At 27.9% G+C, this 24,277-nt stretch overlaps 1 protein-coding gene across 2 annotated transcripts in view; it reads left to right on the plus strand.

The window, feature by feature from the left end:
• Positions 1-24,277, plus strand: part of wat (waterproof) — a 225,003-nt gene that overhangs the window by 164,784 nt on the left and 35,942 nt on the right. For both annotated transcript variants that reach the window (XM_075289488.1, XM_075289489.1), the window contains one exon: positions 21,054-21,477. In XM_075289488.1, coding sequence (XP_075145603.1) covers positions 21,282-21,477 — 196 coding nt within the window. In that variant the 5' untranslated portion in view covers positions 21,054-21,281. The remainder of the gene's footprint in view (positions 1-21,053; positions 21,478-24,277) is intronic.

A 24,277-nucleotide genomic window follows, 5' to 3' on the forward strand; every position in this document is an offset into this window, starting at 1 on the left:
CATTCATCGTTTTGTTCTTGTTGCTATTGTATTGCTCTTCATTTGTCTGGGTTACTATTTTTTATGTTTTTGTTTGTTTCTCGCTGAGATCTCTCTTTTCATTCTTTGTTTTTATTGTCCTTGTCAAGTGTTATTCTGATTTAATGGTACATAATGTCATTGTTTTATGCATTCAATAAAAAAAAAAATAACAAAACAGCAACAGAAGCGACAACAACGACATGGGCAATAGTGAAGAGTAATGAAATGCCCCAACCAAACAGACACATTCACATGTAAATATGACAGAGGATACAAATACGTTTTTTGTATACATCATATAAACATACGGATGCATACACTGAGGAGGCAAACACACTCAGACACTCTCTCTCGCTCTCTCTCTCTTGTTATAACACAATAAGCCAATATACACAATGCAATACATAGGTAGCTATATATTTTTGCTCTACGGTTATATTGGTGTATTAAATGAACAATAATTAAGTGGCGGTTATTAAATCATTAAAAAATATGTGGTAATATTGATGCCGTGGTATGCTTGATGAGAGAGCTAGAGAGAGGCAGAGGAGATTGAAATTGTTGGCAATTAATTGCTCCGTTTGCATTAAAAATGTGTGAAAAATGTCATGGTATTATGGACATTTCAACGTTCGCATATGGCGAAAATTCAACAAGCCGATAAAAAAGTAAAGAGACAAGATAAAGAATTTCTGTTTTTTTTGGTTTATTGTTTGTTTCGATTCATCTGAGAATATTTACTCCATAAAGGTCAAGTTGTGACATTGCTTGTGTGTGTTTATAATGAGCAATTAAATGCAATTTTTAAAGAATTTTTATTTACTTTATTCAATCGCCATAATTGCGAATAACAGCAGAAAGGTTATAAGGATTTTTTATTTTTCTTGTAAAATAACTGAGAAAGAGCTGTTGTCAGTTCGGGTCGGAGGAGGATATTGTTTAAGCAATTGGCTTAAATTCGAGATATCTTTCCCATTGGATATAGAAAAGCTTTTACTGCTGCTGCTTACTTGAACCAAAAATGGAATGAAGTTTTATTTCATCCAATTTATACAGTGGTTGGTTTTTGGTAGAAATGGACAATTTCAATTGGTCTATATGGGGTTTATAACAAATTAACCACAAAAATTAATGCTATTTATTTAGAGTTCTCTACACGCAAAGAAAAAAAAACGTTTGGAAAACGTGTACCGAAAACGTTTTTCTTTTGTTAGAGTTTTTTGAATTGATTCGAAAATTTTAAACTTTTATCACCAATAAAATTCATTTGTTACAAAATTTTTATTTTTTCAATAAAAAAAGTTATTTTTGAAACAACAACACAGTCCATTTCGTTTATATCAAACACTGTTCTTTTCTGACTTTAGGTCTTTAATAAGACACATTTTACTGTTCAAAATTGAATATAGTACAATGTAATGTTGAAGATTTTTTCGGAATCTTCCGAACATATCTGGAATATATGTTAAAAAAAAAAAAAAAAAACTTTGGTCGTAGCAGGGATCGAACCCACGACCCTTGGCATGCAAGTCGGACGTAGCAACCACTGCTCCACGGTGCCAAACTAACTGTTTGTTTCTGTTAAATAAACTTTGTTTATTCGGTTCGTGGGCGCCGCAAGCTATGCTATATAAATATAACTTATATGGACATTTATCTATTGATGACCATAACAGGTACATAGCTCAGTGGTTAGTGTGTTGGCTTACAAAGTGCATGGTCCGCGGTTCGATTCTCCGTCCAGGCGAAAGGTAAAAAAATTTTAAAAATTTATAAAATCGTATAATTTCTTCTACATTGTTGGTATTACAGGAAAAGGTGTTAAGAACTAAAAAACCTCGTGGATGTGAGAAAGATGTGAGGGAAAATGAAATTAGCAAGAAAACAATGTTTTTTTTTTGAGTTTGTCTTTATGAAATTGTTTTTACATCCTGGAAAAGAATAAACGTTTATCACAAAAAGTATATACTTTTCTTCCAAATACACTTCCTTACAGCGAAAAGCAAATGAGAAACGAATTTTGTTTGTCTAAAATTTCGTTTGGGAGGAAAGAATTATTTTTTTGCGTGTATGAGCTCAAAATAAATTGCTAGCATGCCAGGTGAAATTGCTGTTTATATGGGATCAAATTGGGAGATTGGTCTATAAAGGAAGTTATATCGAAACACTGACCGTTGCAAACTACATTTGACATAGCTCCTTTTTGTTAAAAAAAAAAACACGCAAGGAAAGTCTAAAGTCGGGCAGGGTCGACTTTCAAAAAAAAAAACTGATTCAATCGCGAAATTAATTGATCCAATTAATATTTTAATTGAAATGTCTTCAACCACAGAAATGATAGTATCAATTAAAAAGTTAATTAAAAAATTATTTGATCCAATCAAAAAATTAATTGATACTATTAATTTTTGTTTTAATTGTTTTAATTGAATATTTTTTAAAACTCAGTTAAAAAAAAAAGAAAAATGTTCGTGAAATTTTTTTCTGTGAATCTTTTCAGTTTGTTTGGTTCTATGTATAAAGGTTTATATTCCCAATTTTGTTTAGACTTCTACAAAATCACTTGGCTTAAAATTTAAATCGGCAATGCCCTGTGGTCGAAGCACAATGTTAGTAAAAAACAAGTAAGGAAAGTCTAAAGTCGGGTGGGGCCGACTATATTATACCCTGCACCACTTTGTACATCTACATTTTCGATACCATATCACATCCGTCAAATGTGTTGGGGGCTATATATAAAGGTTTGTCCCAAATACATACATTTAAATATCACTCGATCTGGACAGAATTTGATAGACTTCTACAAAATCTATAGACTCAAAATTTAAGTCGGCTAATGCACAAGGGTAGAACATAATGTTAGTAAAAAAATATGGGAAACATTTAAATCTGAAGCAATTTTAAGGAAACTTCGCAAAAGTTTATTTATGATTTATCGCTCGATATATATGTATTAGAAGTTTAGGAAAATTAGAGTCATTTTTACAACTTTTCGACTAAGCAGTGGCGATTTAACAAGGAAAATGTTGGTATTTCGACCATTTTTGTCGAAATCAGAAAAACATATATATATTGGAGCTATATCTAAATCTGAACAGATTTCAATCAAATTTGGCACACATGACTATATTACTAATTGTACTCCTAGTGCAAAATTTCAACCAAATTTGGCCAAAATTCTGACTTCTGGGCCATATAGGCCCATATCGGGCGAAAAATATACAGTAGAATTCATTTATAGCGACCTCGGTTATAACGACCATCCGTTTATAACGACGGATTTTCAAAGCAAGTTTGGTTTTTAATAGTTTGTACATGCGCAAGCATTCGCTTAGAATGACTCCGGTTTTAGCGACAATCTGCTTATAACGACCAATTTGCACGTCTGCTTTGGAATGGACATTCGGTTATAACGACGATGTAAGTTTTGTGTACTAATTTTTATTTTTTTCATTCCATTTTTTGTCGTCATCCAATACTACATAAAGAAACATATACTGCGGGCAATCACAGAATTTGTTTTCGACTATCCCAAACAGAGGTGCAAATGACAAAGAAGAAATATTTAAACCAGTTTGAGTCGTAAAAGCTGATGGACGAATAAACATTCACTTTTTAATTACCAGCGGTGTTATAGAAATTGTTTATTTACATAAGAATCTGTAATCCAGCTCAACTAAACGCAGGTAAGGTTGCGTGCTGCACTTTTACTTGGACGTTAAAAAGATGGGCCAATCAAAATTCCAACTAGGACAGAAACTTTGAGGGCGGTGCACACATAAAACTGTATTTACGATTTGGGGGTTCTGATATATCAGAGAGTTTATATAGTTCCGTTGAAATTATTGAAAGTAAATTATTAAAAGAAATTCTTGTAAATAGAAAACAAACCACAATTCTAAACTATATCCAATCTCAATAAATATGAATATACACGATATAAAAAGACTTAAAAATATTGTGTACACTTATTTGGATACAACGACTTTCGGTTATAACGACGTATAATTTCCGTCCCTTGGCGGTCGCTATAACCGAATTCTACTGTATATGGAAGCTATATCTAAATCTGAACCGATTTCAATCAAATTTGGCACACATGACTATTGTACTCCTTGTGCAAAATTTCAAGCTAATCGGGATAAAACTCTGGCTTCAGGGTTCATATAAGTGCATATCGGGCGAAAGATATATATGTGAGCTATATCTAAATCTGAATCGATTTCAACCAAATTTGGCACGCATAGCTACAATGCTAAATCTACTCCCTGTGCAAAATTTCAACCAAATTGGGCCAAAACTCTGGCTTTTAGGGCCATATTAGTCCATATCGGGCGAAAGATATATATGGGAGCTATATCTAAATCTGAACCGATTTCAATCAAATTTTGCACACTTGACTATATTACTAATTGTACTCCTAGAGCAAAATTTCAACCAAATTCGGCCAAAAATCTGGCTTCTGGGGCCATATAAGTTCATATCGGGTGAAAGATATATATGGGAGCTATATCTAAATCTGAACCGATTTCAATCAAATCTTGCACACTTGACTATATGACTAAGTGTTATGTTTGTACAAAATTTCAAACAAATCGGCATACAACTCTGGCTGCTGGGTCCATATTAGTGCATATCGGGCGAAAGATATATATGGGAGCTATATCTAAATCTGAACCGATTTCTTCCAAAATCAATAGGTTTCTATTCTGACCCAAATGAGGAACATGTGCCAAATTTGAAGGCGATTGGACTTAAATTGCGACCTAGACTTTGATCACAACAATGTGTTCACAGACAGACGGACGGACGGACATGGTTATATCGACTCAGGGACCCACCCTGAACATTATTGCCAAAGACACCATGTGTCTATCTCGTCTCCTTCTGGGTGTTACAAACATATGCACTAACTTATAATACCCTGTTCCACAGTGTGGCGCAGGGTATAAATATGGGAAACAATCTGCAATCTGAAGCATCTTTTAGGCAACTTCGCAAAAGTGTATTTTTGATTTATCGGTCGATAGATATGTATTAGAAGTAACGGAAAATTTGAGTCATTCTTACAAGTTTTCGATTTAGCGCTGGCGATTTTACAAGGAAAATGTTGATATTTTTGACATTTTTGTCGAAATCTGAAAAACATATATATGGGAGCTATATCTAAATCTGAACCAATTTCAACCAAAATTGGCATGCATAGTTACAATGTTAAGTGTACTCCCTGTGCAAAATTTCACATAAATCGGATTACAACTTTGTCCTCTGTTGTCATATGAGTGTAAATCGAGCAAAGGATATATATGAGAGCTATATATAAATCTGAACCGATTTCAACCAAAATTGGCATGTATATTGAGAACGTTAATTCTACTCCCTGTAGAAAATTTAAAGCAAATCAGAATAAAACTCTGGCTTCAAGGGTCATATAAGTGCATATCGGGTGAAAGATATATCTTGGAGCTATATCTAAATCTAAACCGATTTCAACCAAATTCGGCAGACTTTACGACACTATAAATTACACTCCTCGGGCAAAATTTAAAGCATATCAGACTGAAATTCAGGCTTCTTGGCCATATTAGTAGATATCGGGAGAAAGATATATATGGGAGCTATATCTAAATCTGAACCGATTTCTTCCAAAATCAACAGGGTTCTATTCTGACTCAAAGCACATACTTATGGCAAATTTTAACTCAATTGGACTAAAATTGCTACCTAGACTTTGATTGTAAAAATGTGTTCTCAGACAGACATGGCTAGATCGATTCTGGAGTTGGCCTTGAGCAATATTGCCAAAGACACCATATGTCTATCTTGTCTCCTTCTGGGTGTTGCAACATATGCACTAACTTATAATAGTGTGGCGCAGGGTATAAAAACAAAATCCCTACTCCTATCCATTGACGGAAATTTTGATATTGCTGTGGCCAAACTAACAAATCTGCTGGTATTTGGTGCTTTTGCTCGATATCTCTGGGAGCATTTTGTTTTTCTTTTGTCTACTTCAGCAATATCTATAGTACTTTAAACGATTAAATTTAATTTCATAAATCAATATCATCTCATTTAAGTCCCCTTTAATAACTCACACATAACGGTAAAATGCCCGGTGAAGTAAACTCATAATCGAAGATAATTCCACTTCAATGGCAAATGACAAACAAACAGGCATATGCCAATCAATATTTTCCGCAACTGTCATTCAATTCGTAGACAAATTTATGGACTTGTGGCCATTCAGGGGGCGATAAGTAGATGCCTTTTATATTTAATCGTGCCTACCAAAAGAGGTTTTCACTAAATTTTAATCAATTTAAATCCTGTCAACCGCCAACTTCATTACTCGTAAATGAATTGACAAACGCCACCATCACCACCGCTATCACCATCATTTTTATTATAGGAAATGAGAGGCAGAGCGAGAGAAAGAGAGAGGGAGAGATAAAGGCCAACAGAAGCAACCACTATGAAGCATACCACACATATGTGGTCATATTAAATAAAGGCAATTTTTTCAAATTATCACAATTTTCAATGTAACAATAAAGACTAAAATGAGTGGACTATGGGTCATAGTAGTTTAAGGAAATTCATTATATAAAAATAATGAAAAAAATAATTAATTAAATAAAAAATAATTATAAATAAAGGTTTAATATTAATAAAAAAATATATATATATATAAATAAATATAATTTAATAAAAATTGCAAATTCCCTTAGGAAATAATATGCTATGTAAAATATAGAATAGAAATTTTTATAAGAATACAATTTTAAAAACTTTGTATAGAAATAAAGTTTTCCAAAAATTTTCTAAAAAAAATAAATTTTCCAAAAACATTTCTATAGAAATAAAATTTTGACACAATTTTCTCTATAAATAAAATTTTGTCAAAATTATCTATAGAAATAAAATTTTGACGAAATTTTCTATAGAAATGAAATTTTGACAAAATTTTCTATAGAAATGAAATTTTGACAAGATTTTCAATAGAAATTAAATTTTGGCAATATTTTATATAAAAATAAAATTTTGACAAAATTTTCTATAGAAATAAAATTGTGACAAAATTTTCTATAGAAACAAAATTTTGACAAAAAATTCTATAAAAACAAAATTTTGACAAAATTTTTTTTAGAAATAAAATTTTGACAAAATTGTTTATAGAAATAACACCTTGACAAAAATTTCTATAAAAACATTATTTTGACAAAATTTTCTATAAAATTAAATTTTTGACAAAAATAAAAAAATTAAAAATAAAATTTTGACAAAATTTTCTATAGAAATAAAATTTTGACAAAATTTTCTATAGAAATAAAATTTTGACAAATTTTTCTATAGAAATAAAATTTTGACAAAAATTTACTAAGAATTAAATTTTTGGCATAATTTTCTATAAAAATAAATTTTTGACAAAATTTTCTATAGAAATAAAATTTTGACAAAATTTTCTATAGAAATAAAATTTTGACAAAATTTTCTATAGAAATAAAATTTTGACAAAATTTTCTATAGAAAAAAAATTTTGACAAAAATTTCTATAAAAATAAAATTTTGACAAAATTTTCTATAGAAATACAATTTTGACAAAATTTTCTATAGAAATAAAATTTTGACAAAATTTTATATAGAAATAAAATTTCAACAAAGTTTTCTATAAAAATACATTTTTGGCATAATTTTCTATAAAAAGAAATTTTTGACAAAATTTTCTATAGAAATAAAATTTTGACAAAAAATTTCTATAAAAATAAAATTTTAACAAAATTTTTTATAGAAATAAAATTTTGACAACATTTTCTATAGAAATAAAATTTTCCAAAGAAATAAAATTTTGACAAAAATTTACAAAGAAATAAAATTTTGACAAAATTTTCTATAGAAAAAAAATTTTGATAAAATTTTCGTTAGAAATAAAATTTTGGCAAAATTTTCTATAGAAGTAACATTTTCCAAAGAAATAAAATTTTGACTAAAATTTACAAAGAAATAAAATTTTGACAAAATTTTCAATAGAAATAAAATTTTGACAAAATTTTCTATAGATATATAATGTTGACAAATTTTCTATAAAAATAAAATTTTGACAAAATTTGCTATAGAAATTAAATTTTGACAAGATTTTCTATAGAAATAAAATTTTGGCAATGTTTTATATAAAAATAAAATTTTGACAAAATTTTCTATAGAAATAAAATGTTTCCAAATCTTGACAACATTTTCCAAAGAAATAAAATTTTCACAAAATTTTCTATAGAAATAAAATTTTCCAAGGAAATAACATTTTTACAAAAATTTCCAAAGAAATAAAATTTTGACAAAATTTTCTGTAGAAATACAATTTTGCCGAAATTTTCTATAGAAATAAGCATGTTGACAAATTTTTTTGTAAAAATAAAATGTTGAAAAATTTCTATAGAAATAAAATTTTGACAACATTTTCCAAAGAAATAAAATTTTCACAAAATTGTCTATAGAAATAAAATTTTGACAAAATTAAATTTTGAGAACATTTTCTATAGAAATAAAATTTTAACAAAATTTTCTATAGAAACCAAAACTATTTGTAACGTTTATATGATACCATAGCAAAATACTGTGCTATCACCACGTTGGCCTGTAGGACGGACAATTGGACAACATCGTCAAAAACTATGGCAACAAAAATAATCATAAAAGGATATCGTCATCATCATCACCCATGGAAAGAATTAACATAGTGGACTATTTCATTGTATGCAGGTTAATTATTTCACTACTTATGCGTCTCCATATAAATTGTGTGTGGCATGCAAACCGAGGCGGGTGATTGCTTGCCTGCCTCGTCGCGGTATATCCACAAACCAAAAAGATCAAAATGAGTTTCATTAACAACAACAAAAGGAAATAATACTATTTTCTCTCATGCTTTTTTTGTTTGCCAGAAGCGCCGGGAGACGACAGTCAATGAGTGGCAATGCCACTTGGCTATGTCACCGCCCTCAACAACTCATCCTACTGAGCCCAAATCAAAATAGCTTTGAGGGCGAACAAATGCGGTGATGATGGGCTGTTCCAGCCATCAGAGTTGCAATGGCAATGCCACGCGATGACACGCTATTCTATGTGCCAGTTGTAATGGTGGCAATGCCATTGTGGCAGTGGCATCATATCATTAACATGATTATTATCATTGCCTGTGGCTCAGATAGTGGCATTGGTGGCAGATGCATCATAAACTCTCATGAACATGCAACTACAACATCATCAGTCGTATACTGGCAAACTATTTTTACTAGGCCTTGGTATTAGGGATGTAATGGTTAAAAAAATATAAAATTAATTTTATTAACAATTTTTCTAAGAAAACCTATCAATAGAAAATTTTGTCAAGATTGAAATAAAACATAGCTCCGAAATTTCTTCAAAAATAAAATTTTCTTAAAATGTTCTATAGAAATTACATTTTCAGAAAAAGCTCTATACTCTCAATTTCGTAAAATTTTATTTCAATAGAAAATGTTGCTAAATTTGTTTTCTATATAAAATGTTCTGATAATTTTATGCCTACAGAAAATTTTCTGAGAGTTTTATTGCTATAGAAAATTTTCTGAAAATATTATTTCTATGCAAAATTTTCTGAAAATTTTATTTCTATTGAAAATTTCCGAACATTTTATTTCTATTGAAAATTTTTGTCTTCTATAGAAGATTTTGTCAAGATTTTATTTCTATAGAAATTTGTGTCAAAATTTTATTTCTACGGAAAATTTTCAGCAAAATTATACTTCTCTAGACAATTTCCTGAAAAATTTTGTCCTATAGAAAATTTTTTTTATTTTTTTTTATTTCTATAAAAAAATTTTCTCAACATTTTATTTCTATAAAAAATTTTCTCAAAGTTTTATTTCTATAGACAATTTTATGAAAAATTTTATTCTATATTCTATATAAATTTGACAAAGATTCTTTTCCTCTGTTGATTAAGCTACACTTGTATTTTAGTCCTTGCATGGTTTTAAGCTGAAATCAAAAACAACAAAAAAAAAAATTATTTCTATAGAAAATTGTGTCAAAATTTTATTTCTATAGAATATTTTGTCAAAATTTTATTTCTATAGAAAATTTTGTTAAAATTTTATTTCTATAGAACATTTTGTCAAAATTTTATTTCTATAGAAAATTTTGTCAAAATTTTATTTCTATAGAAAGTTTTGTCAAAATTTTATTTCTATAGAAAATTTTGTCAAAATTTTATTTCTATGGAAAATTATCTCATTATTTATATTTCTGTGGAAAAATTTCCCAAAATTTTATTTCTTTAGTAAACTTTTTAATATTTTATTTCTATAGAAAATGTTCTCAAAATTTTATTTCCATAGCAAATTTTCTAAATTTTTTACTTCTATAGAAATTTTTTTTGTTGGTTAAGGTACACTTGTAGTTTAGTCCGTGCATGGTTTTAAGCTGAAATCAAAAACAAAAAAAAAATATTTCTAAAGAAAATTTTGTCAAAATTTTATTTCTATAAAAAATTGTGTCAAAATTTTATTTCTATAGAAAATTGTGTCAATTTTTTTTTTCTATAGAATATTTTGTCAAAATTTTATTTCTATAGAAAATTTTTTCACAATTTTATTTCTACAGAAAATTGTGTCAAAATTTTATTTCTATAGAAAATTGTGTCAAAATTTTATTTCTATACAATATTTTGTCAAAATTTTATTTCTATAGAAAATTGTGTCAAAATTTTATTTCTATAGAAAATTGTGTCAAATTTTTTTGTTACTATAGAATATTTTGTCAAAATTGTATTTCTATAGAAAATTTTGTCAAAATTTTATTTCTATGGAAAATTATCTCATGATTTATATTTCTGTGGAAAAATTTCCCAAAATTTTATTTCTTTAGTAAATTTTTTAATATTTAATTTCTATAGAAAATGTTCTCAAAATTTTATTTCCATAGGAAATTTTCTAAATTTTTTACTTCTATAGAAATTTTTTTTGTTGGTTAAAGTACACTTGTAGTTTAGTCCGTGCATGGTTTTAAGCTGAAATCAAAAACAACAACAAAAAAAATTATTTCTATAGAAAATTTTGTCAAAATTTTATTTTTATAGAAAATTGTGTCAAAATTTTATTTCTATAGAAAATTGTGTCAATTTTTTTTTTCTATAGAATATTTTGTCAAAATTTTATTTCTATAGAAAATTTTGTCAAAATTTTATTTCTATAGAAAATTGTGTCAAAATTGTATTTCTGGAAAATTGTGTCAAAATTTTAGTTCTATAGAAAATTGTGTCAAAATTGTATTTCTATAGAAAATTTTGTCAAAATGTTATTTCTATGGAAAATTATCTCATGATTTATATTTCTGTGGAAAATTTTCCCAAAATTTTATTTCTTTAGTACATTTTTAAATATTTTGTTTCTATAGAAAATGTTCTCAAAATTTTATTTCCATGGGAAATTTTCTAATTTTTTATTTCTATAGAAAATTTGTTTGTTGGTTAAGCTACACTTGTAGTTTAGTCCGTGCATGGTTTTAAGCTGAAATCAAAAACAAAAAAAAAAAAATATTTCTATAGAGAATTGTGTCAAAATTTTATTTCTATACAATATTTTGTCAAAATTTTATTTCTATAGAAAGTTGTGTCAAAATTTCATTTCTATAGAAAATTGTGTCAAATTTTTTTGTTACTATAAAATATTTTGTCAAAATTGTATTTCTATAGAAAATTTTGTCAAAATTTTATTTCTATGGAAAACTATCTCATGATTTATATTTCTGTGGAAAAAATTTCCCAAAATTTTATTTCTTTAGTAAATTTTTAAATATTTTATTTCTATAAAAAATGTTCTCAAAATTTTATTTCCATAGGAAATTTTCTAAATTTTTTACTTCTATAGAAAATTTTTTTGTTGGTTAAGCAACACTTGTGGTTTAGTCCGTGCATGGTTTTAAGCTGAAATAAAAAACAACAAAAAAATGTATTTCTATAGAAAATTTTGTCAAAATTTTGTTTCTATAGAAAATTGTGTCAAAATTTTATTTCTATAGAAAATTGTGTCAAAAATTTGTTTCTATAGAATATTTTGTCAAAATTTTATTTCTATAGAAAATTGTGTCAAAGTTTTATTTCTATAGAAAATTGTGTCAAAATTTTATTTCTATAGAATATTTTGTCAAAATTTTATTTCTATAGAAAATTTTGTCAACATTTTATTTTTATAGAAAGTTTTGTCAAAATTTTAGTTCTATAGAAAATTGTGTCAAAATTGTATTTCTATAGAAAATTTTGTCAAAATGTTATTTCTATGGAAAATTATCTCATGATTTATATTTCTGTGGAAAATTTTCCCAAAATTTTATTTCTTTAGTAAATTTTTAAATATTTTGTTTCTATAGAAAATGTTCTCAAAATTTTATTTCCATGGGAAATTTTCTAATTTTTTATTTCTATAGAAAATTTGTTTGTTGGTTAAGCTACACTTGTAGTTTAGTCCGTGCATGGTTTTAAGCTGAAATCAAAAACAAAAATAAAAAATATTTCTATAGAGAATTGTGTCAAAATTTTATTTCTATACAATATTTTGTCAAAATTTTATTTCTATAGAAAATTGTGTCAAAATTTTATTTCTATAGAAAATCGTGTCAAACTTTTTTGTTACTATAGAATATTTTGTCAAAATTGCATTTCTATCGAAAATTTTGTCAAAATTTTATTTCTATGGAAAATTATCTCATGACTTATATTTCTGTGGAAAAATTTCCCAAAATTGTATTTCTTTAGTAAATTTTTTAATATTTTATTTCTATAGAACATTTTCTCAAAATTTTATTTCCATAGGAAATTTTCTAAATTTTTTACTTCTATAGAATTTTTTTTTGTTGGTTAAGGTACACTTGTAGTTTAGTCCGTGCATGGTTTTAAGATGAAATCAAAAACAACAAAAAAACAAAATTATTTCTATAGAAAATTGTGTCAACATTTTATTTCTATGGAAAATTGTGTCAAAATTTTATTTCTATAGAATATTTTGTCAAAATTTTATTTCTATAGAAAATTTTGTCAAAATTTTATTTCTATAGAAAGTTTTGTCAAAATTTTAGTTCTATAGAAAATTTTGTCAAAATTGTATTTCTATAGAAAATTTTGTCAAAATTTTATTTCTATGGAAAATTTGCTCATGATTTATATCTCTGTGGAAAAATTTCCCAAAATTTTATTTCTTTAGTAAATTTTTTTATATTTTATTTCTATAGAAAATGTTCTCAAAATTTTATTTCCATAGGAAATTTTCTAAATTTTTTACTTCTATAGAAAATTTTTTTGTTGGTTAAGCTACACTTGTAGTTTAGTCCGTGCATGGTTTTAAGCTGAAATCAAAAACAACAAAAAAAAATTATTTCTATTGAAAATTTTGTCAAAATTTTATTTGTATAGAAAATTGTGTCAAAATTTTATTTCTATAGAAAATTGTGTCAAATTTTTTTGTTACTATATAATATTTTGTCAAAATTTTATTTCTATAGAAAATTTTGTCAAAATTTTATTTCTGTAGAAAATTTTGTCAAAATTTTATTTCTATAGAAAATTGTGTCAAATTTTTTTTCTATAGAATATTTTGTCAAAATTTTATTTCTATAGAAAATTTTGTCAAGATTTTATTTCTATAGAAAATTTTGTGAACATTTTATTTCTATTGAAAATTTTGTCAAAATTTTAGTTCTATAGAAAATTTTGTCAAAATTGTATTTCTATAGAAATTTTATTTCTGGAAAATTATCTCATGATTTATATTTCTGTGGAAAAATTTCCCAAAATTTTATTTCTTTAGTAAATTTTTAAATATTTTATTTCTATAGAAAATGTTCTCAAAATTTTATTTTCATATGAAATTTTCTAAATTTTTTATTTCTATCGAAAATTTTCTGAGAATTTTATTTCTATATAAACTTAACAGAGTGATGCATTTATATGTCTTCCCTACTTCCTTTATTCACTTCAAAAATAATTGCAACAACTGCATCGGCTTACCAAACAGTCAACCATCCAATAACCCCTTTTTTGCAATTGTGAAAATTGCCCTATGTCAGTACGTAAATGTTTCGTGGTTTTTTCGTTTGGTCATATGTTCGTTTTAATTTTATTTCAATTTAATTTTATTTAAAAAAATGCACATAATATTGTTATTAAACATGTCTGCTTAACTCTTTGTAAAAAGAACTTAAATATGTGAGTATGTGTGTGTCTGTGTATTTGAGAATGAAGCATATGTGTCTCCTTGTGTCCATGGTAGTATCCTTTGATTATATTTGTATGTATGTGTGTGTGTGTGCTACAGTACTTTTATTAAAGTACTAATTATATGCGAACAATTTTGTTATTAATTAACTAATTAATGTAAATATGATATTAATCCACACATAACTATATTCACTTAACAAAAGATGTGATACCAAAAAAATTAATATAGGAAAAAATCAGTTTTTGTTTTTTATCGAATTATGGTATTGTTGTGGTAACATTGCAAGCTCGCTGCGGGAAGTAAAATTTAGATGAATAGACAATTGAGGTGGGAAATATAAATTGGGAAAATTGTTGTTTTCACAAAAAAAGTTATTAAAATTGGAATTGGTCAATGTTTTTGAAAGTATGATGAACTTAATTTTATAAATTTTATTTAAGAAAACAGCATTTTTTGTTTTAGAGAAATTTCAATTTATTTTCATGATAGCCTGATACCGAAACAGGCGATTAACTTACAAATGCATGTTTTTAATTTACAATTAATTAAAAGTCGATCTTTATGGAGAAAGAAGATTAAGGAAATTTATCAACATAGTAAACACAAGAAACTTGAAATTCATAAAATGTTTCACATATATTTAAAGTTTTAAAGTTTGTTTAGTGGGTATTTACACAAAAATTTTATAAATTTTCGTTGAAAAAAAAATACGACAAAAAATTATTTTTTCACAGAAATTTGAAAATGTTAAATTTTTTCAAATATATTTAGTTTTAGAATGTTTATGTTCATAGAAAAGTTTGTTGAGCTTTTTCTCCAAAAAATAATTTTAAGTTTTTATTTTCTTTGATGAATTTGTTTTAAGAACTACTTGACCTAATTTTTACACAATTTTTTAGGGTATTTTCAACATTATTTTAAAAATTTTCTTAAAAAAAAAAACAATAATTTTTTTTTTTGAGAAATTTTTCAACTGCATTTAGTTTTATGTAGAATGTTTATTTTCATAGAAAAGTTTGTTGAGCTTTTTTCTCCAAAAAAGATATTTAGTTTTTTTTTCTTTGATGAATTTTTTAAGATCTACTACACAATTTTTTGAGGGTATTTTGTAAATTTTATAAATTTTCTTGAACAAAAAATAAAATAATAAATAGAATGTTCATATACATATAAAAGTTTTTTGTACTTTTTCTCCAATAAATGATTTTTGTTTTTTATTTTTATTTTTAATTTTAATTAATTTAATTATATTTTTTTTTTCAAAAACAGCAAACAAAAAATTAATTTCGATACGAATTTAAAATATTGAAATGTTAAGATGTTATTATTATACCCTGCTCCACACTGTGGAACAGGGTATTATAAGTTAGTGCATATGTTTGCCATGTCCGTCTGTCCGTCTGTCCGTGAACACATTTTTGTAATCAAAGTCTAGGTCGCAGTTTTAGTCCAATCGACTTCAAATTTGGCACAAGTATGTGTTTTGCTCAGAATAGATCCCTATTGATTTTGGAAGAAATCGGTTCAGATTTAGATATAGCTCCCATATATATATTTCGCCCGATATGGACTTATATGGCCCCAGAAGCCAGAGTTTTTCCCTAATTTGCTTAAAATTTTGCACAAGAAGGACAATTAGTACTATAGTCAAGTGTGCCAAATTTTATTGAAATCGGTTCAGATTTAGATATAGCTCCCATATATATCTTTCTCCCGATATGGACTAATACGGTCCCAGAAGCCAGAGTTTTACCCCAATTTGGTTGAAATTTTGCACAGGGAGTAGATTTAGCATTGTAGCTACGCGTGCCAAATTTGGTTGAAATCGGTTCAGATTTAGATATAGCTCCCATATATAGCTTTCGCCCGATTTACACTCATATGACCACAGAGGCCAATTTTTTGCTCCGATTTAGTTGAAATTTTGCACAGGGAGTAGAATTTGCATTGTAGCTATGCGTGCCAAATTTGGTTGAAATCGGTTCAGATTTAGATATATCTCCCATTTATAGCTTTCGCCCGATTTACACTCATATGACCACAGAGGCCAATTTTTAACTCCGATTTTGTTGAAATTTTGCACAGAGAGTAGAATTAGCATTGTTGCTATGCGTGCCAAATTTGGTTGAAATCGATTCAGATTTAGATATAGCTCCCATATATAGCTTTCGCCCGATTTACACTCATATGACCACAGATGCCAATTTTTAACTCCGATTTAGTTGAAATTTTGCACAGGGAGTAGAATTAGCATTGTAGCTATGCGTGCCAAATTTCGGTTCAGATTTAGATATAGCTCCCATATATATGTTTTTCTGATTTCGACAAAAATGGTAAAAATACCAACATTTTCCTTGTAAAAATGACTCTAATTTTCCTAAACTTGTAATACATATATATCGAGCGATAAATCATAAATAAACTTTTGCGAAGTTTCCTTAAAATTGCTTCAGATGTAAACGTTTCCCATATTTTTTACTAACATTGTGTTCCACCCTAGTGCATTAGCCGACTTAAATCTTGAGTCTATAGATTTTGTAGAAGTCTATCAAATTCTGTCCAGATCGAGTGATATTTAAATGTATGTATCTGGGACAAACCTTTATATATAGCCCCCAACACATTTAACGGATGTGATATGGTATCGAACATTTAGATCTACAAAGTGGTGCAGGGTATAATATAGTCGGTCCCGCCCGACTTTAGACTTTCCTTACTTGTTTTTTTCTTGAAAACGTTTTTTCCATATTTTATTAGAAAATTTTTAAATATTCAAAATATTTAATTCTCAAAAAAATCAGCTTCGAAAACGCGAAGCCAATAGGAGCATTCGCCTTAACCCCACAGAACGAATCCCCTTTCCAGATATTGGGATAGCCAAAATTTGAGCCCGATTAAACGACGTTAACACGTGCCGCTCGTCGCTCAAAATTTGAAAAAAAAAACGAATTTTTTGGCCAAAAAGTTTGGCGGCACTTGTTAACATCGTTTAATCGGGCTCAAATTTTGGCTATTCCAATATCTGGAAAGGGGATTAGTTTTGTGGGGTTGAGGTGAATGCTCCTAGTGGCACCAGGTGGCGTTTTCGAAGCTAAAGGCTGGCGTAACTCGGTTTGACTCAGAGTTACAACAATTTTGTACATAGCATAAAATTTCGGGATTCGTTTTGTGCGGTTAAGGCGAACAAGATTCCGATATTTTTTTGCCCCATATAAGTTGCGGTCACTCTAGTCGAAGATGGGCGATTTCGGTCCAGGTTTTGATATAGCTCCCATATAAACCGATCGCCCGATTTGGGGTCTTGCGTTTATAGAAACCGTAGTTTCTATACAATTTATTTGAAATTTGAAATCTAGAGGTACTCTAGGACCCTAAAGACGTGTGCCGAAAATGGTGAGTACCGGTCCATGTTTTTATATAGCCACCATATAGACCGATCTCCCGATTTTACTTTTTGCTACTCTAGAATCTGTAATTTTTACCCCATCTGCCTCAAATCGGAAACCTAGAGGTATTCTAGGACCTTAGAATCCGTAGTTTTTATCCAATTTGCCTGAAATTGGAAATGTAGAGGTATTCTAGGAAAATAAAGAGGTGTGCCGAAAATGGTAATTATCGGTCCATGTTTTGATATAGCCCCCATATAGACCGATCTCCCGATTTTACTTCTTCGGCATCTAGAATCCGTAGTTTCTATACAATTTGCCTGAAATTGGATATTTAGAGTATTCTGGGGCCATAAAGAGGTGTGCTGAAAATGGTGATTATCGGTCAATATTTGGATATAAAAAGGGAGATATGGTCAAAATTTGGTCAATATAAACTTGACGTATTTCTTTCAATTTTGCATTTAAAAAACCTGAACACCCCTCATTTTGAAGGTGTGTGTGTGTAGAATGTTGCTCCTATTTTGATTTTGGTATTCACTCTCCAGTTGTCAAAATGCCGTCCAAGCAAGAAGGGCAGCGTATCAAAATTTTGCTCGCGCATCGCGAAAATCCGAGCTACTCGCACGCAAAGCTGGCAAAATCGCTAAAAGTTGCCAAATCAACCGTTACAAATGTAATTAAAGTGTTTGGGGAACGTTTGTTGACAGCCAGGAAGTCTTGATCGGGGGGAAATCGAAAACCGGAAGCCGCTGAGACGACAAAGAGAGTTTCCGGTTATTTCAAGCGAAACCCTATCCTCTCTCTCCGAGATTCCGCAAATAAGCTGGGTGTATCGTCTACAACCGTGCAACGAGTCAAAAAACGAGCCGGACTATCGACTTACAAGAAGGTAGTGACTCCAAATCGTGATGATAAACAAAATACGACGGCAAAAGCGCGATCCCGGAGGCTGTACACGTCGATGCTGACAAAGTTTGACTGCGTGGTAATGGACGACGAAACCTACGTCAAAGCCGACTACAAGCAGCTTCCGGGACAGGAGTTTTATACGGCAAAAGGAAGGGGAAAGGTAGCAGATATTGTCAAGCACATAAAACTGTCAAAGTTCGCAAAGAAATATCTGGTTTGGCAAGCCATCTGTACCTGTGGCTTGAAAAGCAGCATTTTCATAGCTTCCGGGACTGTCAACCAAGAAATTACGTGAAAGAGTGTTTGAATAAACGTCTGCTGCCTTTCCTGAAGAAACACGGTTGTTCCGTACTGTTTTGGCCGGATTTGGCATCTTGCCATTACGGTAAAAAGGCCATGGAGTGGTAAGCCGCCAACAACGTGCAGGTGATTCCCAAGGACAAGAACCCTCCCAACACGCCAGAGCTCCGCCCAATTGAGAAATACTGGACTATTGTCAAGCGGAACCTAAAGAAGACTAAAAAGAAAACTGCTAAGGACGAGCAGCAGTTCAAGGCAAACTGGCTTTCTGCGGCGAAGAAGGCGGACAAGGTGGCTGTACAAAATCTGATGGCAGGTGTCAAGCGTGAGGCCCGGCAATTCGGATTTGGAAAAGCGAAAGCCTAACTGAATATTTTTCCTGAATTTTATACTAATTGAACTTGAAAAAGAAATTTAATTTGATTTTTTAAATAAACGATTTCACCGATTTACACGCGTTTTCCCTTGACCAAATTTTGGCCGTATCACCCTTTAGCCCCCATTACACCGAACTCCCGATTTAACTCCTAGGGTTTGAAAATATACTGGCATTTTAGTCCCATAACAAAGTGTATATAATTTAATTTTATCGGTCCATTTGATAAGGCTTCCATATAGACCGATTTCAGATATAGGGGGTACAGAAGGTGTACTGATCATGAAAATTGCTTGAAACTGAATGTAAAATTTCTAGATTTTAATTCTCGTAATCATTTCAAAATTTTAGACTTGCAATCATGGCGTTATTTCATAATTTTCTTGCGCACTTACAAGAGATGTTTATGATTCCTCTAAAACTCAAACAAAAAATGGTTCTTAAAAAAAAAACCAGAATCTGATCTAGTCTTCATAGGTAAAATCTTTACATTTGTCTTTGGGAAGCGTACTGGTTAAACTGATCTGCTTGGGAAAATATTTTTTATCAAACCCCCCCTGAAATGTTCAAAGGAAGTACATACATCTGATTCATGGTGGTGGGTATTTAAGATTCGGCCGAACTTACTACTGTACACTAATAGAAAAAGTTTCGCTATATTAACGAAATGTATCGTTAAAAGTCAGCCAATGAAACAAATTCGTTAATACAATGAATTTTTTCGTTAATATAACGAATTTCTGCCAATCAACGTAACGTTTCGTACTATTAACGAATATTTTCATTGTATTAATGAAAATGTTGCGTTATATCAATGAATATTTTTCGTTGGCTGACTTTTAATGAAATTTTCTTTGTGTGTATATACTTGTTTAGAGAGAGTTTGTAAACTTATGTCAATCTCTTAAACTTCGTATTATCACATGTCTCAAATCATCTAACCAACCTTTTTTTCTGAGTTTTAGTTTTTTTTTTAATTTTTAAAATATTTGTTTACTATTTTCAAACATATTAAACACAGTTTTAATAGGTATTTAAAATGTTGAAATATTAAAATTTTAATTTTTTTTAGAAAACGATTTTTTTCATATTTTTTATAAAATGTATTCTTGTCCTTAAGAAAATTTATGCCTTGAGAGAGTTTGTAAAAGTCAGTCATATCTCAAATCATCTAACTAACCATTTTTTCTCCAAAATAGAATTTTTAGTTTTTTATTTTAAAAGTTTTTAGCATATTTGTTAATTAATTTCAAAAATAGAAAACAATTTGAATAAGAATTTAATTTTTTTTTACATAATAATTTTATTCCATATTTTTTAGTAAATCTATTCCTTTGCTAGATTTCGAAAAATTCAGCCTATCCCTTAAACTTTGTATTATCACATGTCTCAAATCATTTAACCAACCTAAAACTTTTGACTTACTCTCTTCCCGATGCTACAGGCTCTTTATGGAATAAAATTTAAATTGTTAATAAATAAATATGCGCTTTAATTAATAAAAATGCCATAAAAATATTTTAAATGACACAAACATGGATGATGATATTACAAAACATAAAACAGAACATGCAAAAAAAAAAAAACGCTATGGAAATGAATTCATTACTTCACTATGAAAATTATGTCATTATAGATTGTCGTTTTTTCCCTCGTTAAACATTGCAACATAGTTAATAAATTGTGTGTGCTTTTTTAATTCCCTTTTCTATCCCATATCAAATGTTATTTAACACCAAGGACCTAAAATTTAATAAATCTAATTAAATTGTTATATTTTTTTTTCGTTCGTTTATATCCTCATTACAGATAATCAATTAGGTTTGTTATACGCGCACATACTCACACAAACTCATATTGGCTTTGGTAGCCAGCTATTCATAGAGAAGAGTATTCATACTAGTGAACAAGAGCAACAAAGAGTGAACGAGTAAAAGAGAGAGGGAGACATTGAGCAAGTGGCAAAGCAAAGAGTTTACAAACAAAGGATTTACGCCAACATTAACATCATCTCGCTACCCGCATTGAACATTGAACATGATTAATGAGATGGCAACATTACAGACAGACATTAAATTCGACTCTCACATAAAGGATTATGGGACAAATATGAAAACATTCAACAATTCACACAACACCATGGAGAAATTATCGATGAAAGCTCAAGCCGCTGCTGCACCCCTGCTATTATTTCCAAAAATGGATGCCACAAATATCATGGATTGTATGGACGGTAAGTTACGAAGGTCAAGGGTAAAATTATGAAAGAATAGATAAGTGGCGAGGGGGTGGGAGAGATAATTAGTATTTAAATAATAACAATGGATTAGAGAAGATTTTTTTATTTATCATCAGCCTTTTTATTATACAACTATATCTAAAGCTATTTAACTTCATAAAAAACGTGCTTATTTCAGAAGAAGCCGCATCTTTAGCTCGGAGTCAGTACCAAAAACCTTAAGGGAAGGTCAAAAGGCCTGAATATACTATGCCCTGAAAGTTGATATTTTTGGACTTCCACACTCTAAAACAATTTTTCTTGTCTCCAAAGATTTTGACCTTCCTTTAAGAATTTTAGTATTGATTCCGATCAAAAGATGCGATTTCTTTATAATAAAGACATTTTTTAAGCTATATCTTTGGCTTTTAATCTAGGATAAATAAATTTTACTTAGGATACAGGTCCACAAAAATGGTAGATTTTTTTACTGTTTCTTAGAATTTTTGATATTTTGGTAGATTTTCCAAAATATTCCTGTCCATCTACTATGTACTTTAAATTTTTATAGAAATAAAATTGTATATAGAAATAAGATTTTGGCAAAATTGTCAATAGAAAAAAAATATTGAGAAAATTTTCTATGGAAATAAAATTTTGACAAAATTTTCTATAGAAATAAAATTTTGACAAAATTTTCTATAGAAATAAAATTTTGACCAAATTTTCTAGAGAAATAAAATTTTGAGAAAATTTTCTATAGAAATAAAATTTTGAGAAAATTTTCTATAGAACTAATATTTTGACAACATTTTCTATAGAAATAAAATATTGACAAAATTTTCGATGGTAGTAAAATTTTGACAAAATTTTCGATAGAAGTAAAATTTTGACAAAATTTTCTATAGAAATAAAATTTTGACAAAATTTTCCATAGAAATAAAATTTTGACAAAATTTTCTATAGAAATAAAATTTTGAGAAAATTTTCTATAGAAATAATATTTTGACAACATTTTCTATAGAAATAAAATTTTGACAAAGTTTTCGATGGAAGTAAAATTTTGACAAAATTTTCTATAGAAAAAAATTTTGAAAAATTTTCTATAGAAATAACATTTTAATAAAATTTTTTATAGAAATAAAATTTTGACAAAATTTTCTATAGAAATAAAATTTTGAGAAAATTTTCCATAGAAATAAAATTTTGAGAAAATTTTCTATAGAAGTAAAATTTTGAGAAAATTTTCTATAGAAATAAAATTTTGACAACATTTTCTATAGAAATAAAATTTTGACAAAATTTTCTATAGGAATAAAGTTTTGACAAAGTTTTCTATAGAAAAAATTTTCTATAGAAATAACATTTTAATAAAATTTTCTATAGAACAAAAAGGTTGGGAAAAATTTCCATAGAAAAAATTTCCCATAGAAAAAAAAATTTTCGATAGAAGTAAAATTTTGAGAAAATTTTCTATAGAAATAAAATTTTGACAAAGTTTTCGATGGTACTAAAATTTTGACAAAATTTTCGATAGAAGTAAAATTTTGAGAAAATGTTCTATAGAAATAATATTTTGACAACGTTTTCTATAGAAATAAAATTTTGACAAAGTTTTCGATGGAAGTAAAATTTTGACAAAATTTTCGATAGAACTAAAATTTTGAGAAAATTTTCTATAGAAATAAAATTTTGAGAAAAGTTGTTATAGAAATAAAAATGTAAGAAAATTATACAGAAAATTTTCTTACATTTTTATTTCTATAACAACTTTTCTCAAAATTTTATTTCTATAGAAAATTTTCTCAAAATTTTAGTTCTATCGAAAATTTTGTCAAAATTTTAAGAAAATTTTCTGTATAGAAATAAAATTTTGAGAAAAATTTCGATAGAAGTAAAATTTTGAGAAAATTTACTATAGAAATAAAATTTTGAGAAAATTTTGCATAGAAATAATATTTTGACAACATTTTCTATAGAAATAAAATTTTGACAAAATTTTCAATAGAAGTAAAATTTTGGCGAAAACTTCTAGAGTAATAAAATTTTGACAACATTCTATAGAAATAAAATTTTGACAAAATTTTCTATAGAAATAAAATTTTGACAAAATTATTGACAGAAGTAAAATTTTGACGAAAACTTCTAGAGTAATCAAATTTTGACAAGATTCTATAGAAATAAAATTTTGACAAAATTTTCTATAGAAATAAAATTTTTGCTAAATTTTCTATAGAAATAAAAGATATTAAAATATTTTTTTAAGTAATAAAATTGATAAAATTTTCTGTAAAAATAAAATTTTCGATAGAAGCAAATTTTTGACGAAAACTTCTACAGTAATAAAATTTTGACAACATTTTTTATAGAAAAAAAAATTTTTTGACAAAACTATTGATAAAAGTAAAATTTTGGCGAAAACTTGTAGTCATAAAATTTTGACAACATTCTACAGAAATAAATGTTTGACATAAATTTCTATAGAAATACATAGAAATAAAAGATATTAAAAGATTTTTTTGAAGTAATAAAGTTAACAAAGTTTTATGTAGAAATATTTTTGTTATAGAAATAAGATTTTTGCAATATTTCTAAAGACATAACATTTTCAAAAAATTTTCTATAGAAATAAAATTTTGACAAAATTATTGATATAAGTGAAATTTTGACGAAAACTTCTAGAGTAATAAAATTTTGACAAAATTTTCTATAGAAATAAGTATAAATAAGAAAAATTAAAAGATTTTTTGAAGTTGTAAAATTAATAAAATTTTATATAGAAGTATTTGTTTTTTATAGAAATAAGATTTTTGCA

The sequence above is a fragment of the Haematobia irritans genome, chromosome 1, assembly GCF_050003625.1.
Source record: "Haematobia irritans isolate KBUSLIRL chromosome 1, ASM5000362v1, whole genome shotgun sequence".
Classification (NCBI taxonomy): Eukaryota; Metazoa; Arthropoda; class Insecta; order Diptera; family Muscidae; genus Haematobia; species Haematobia irritans.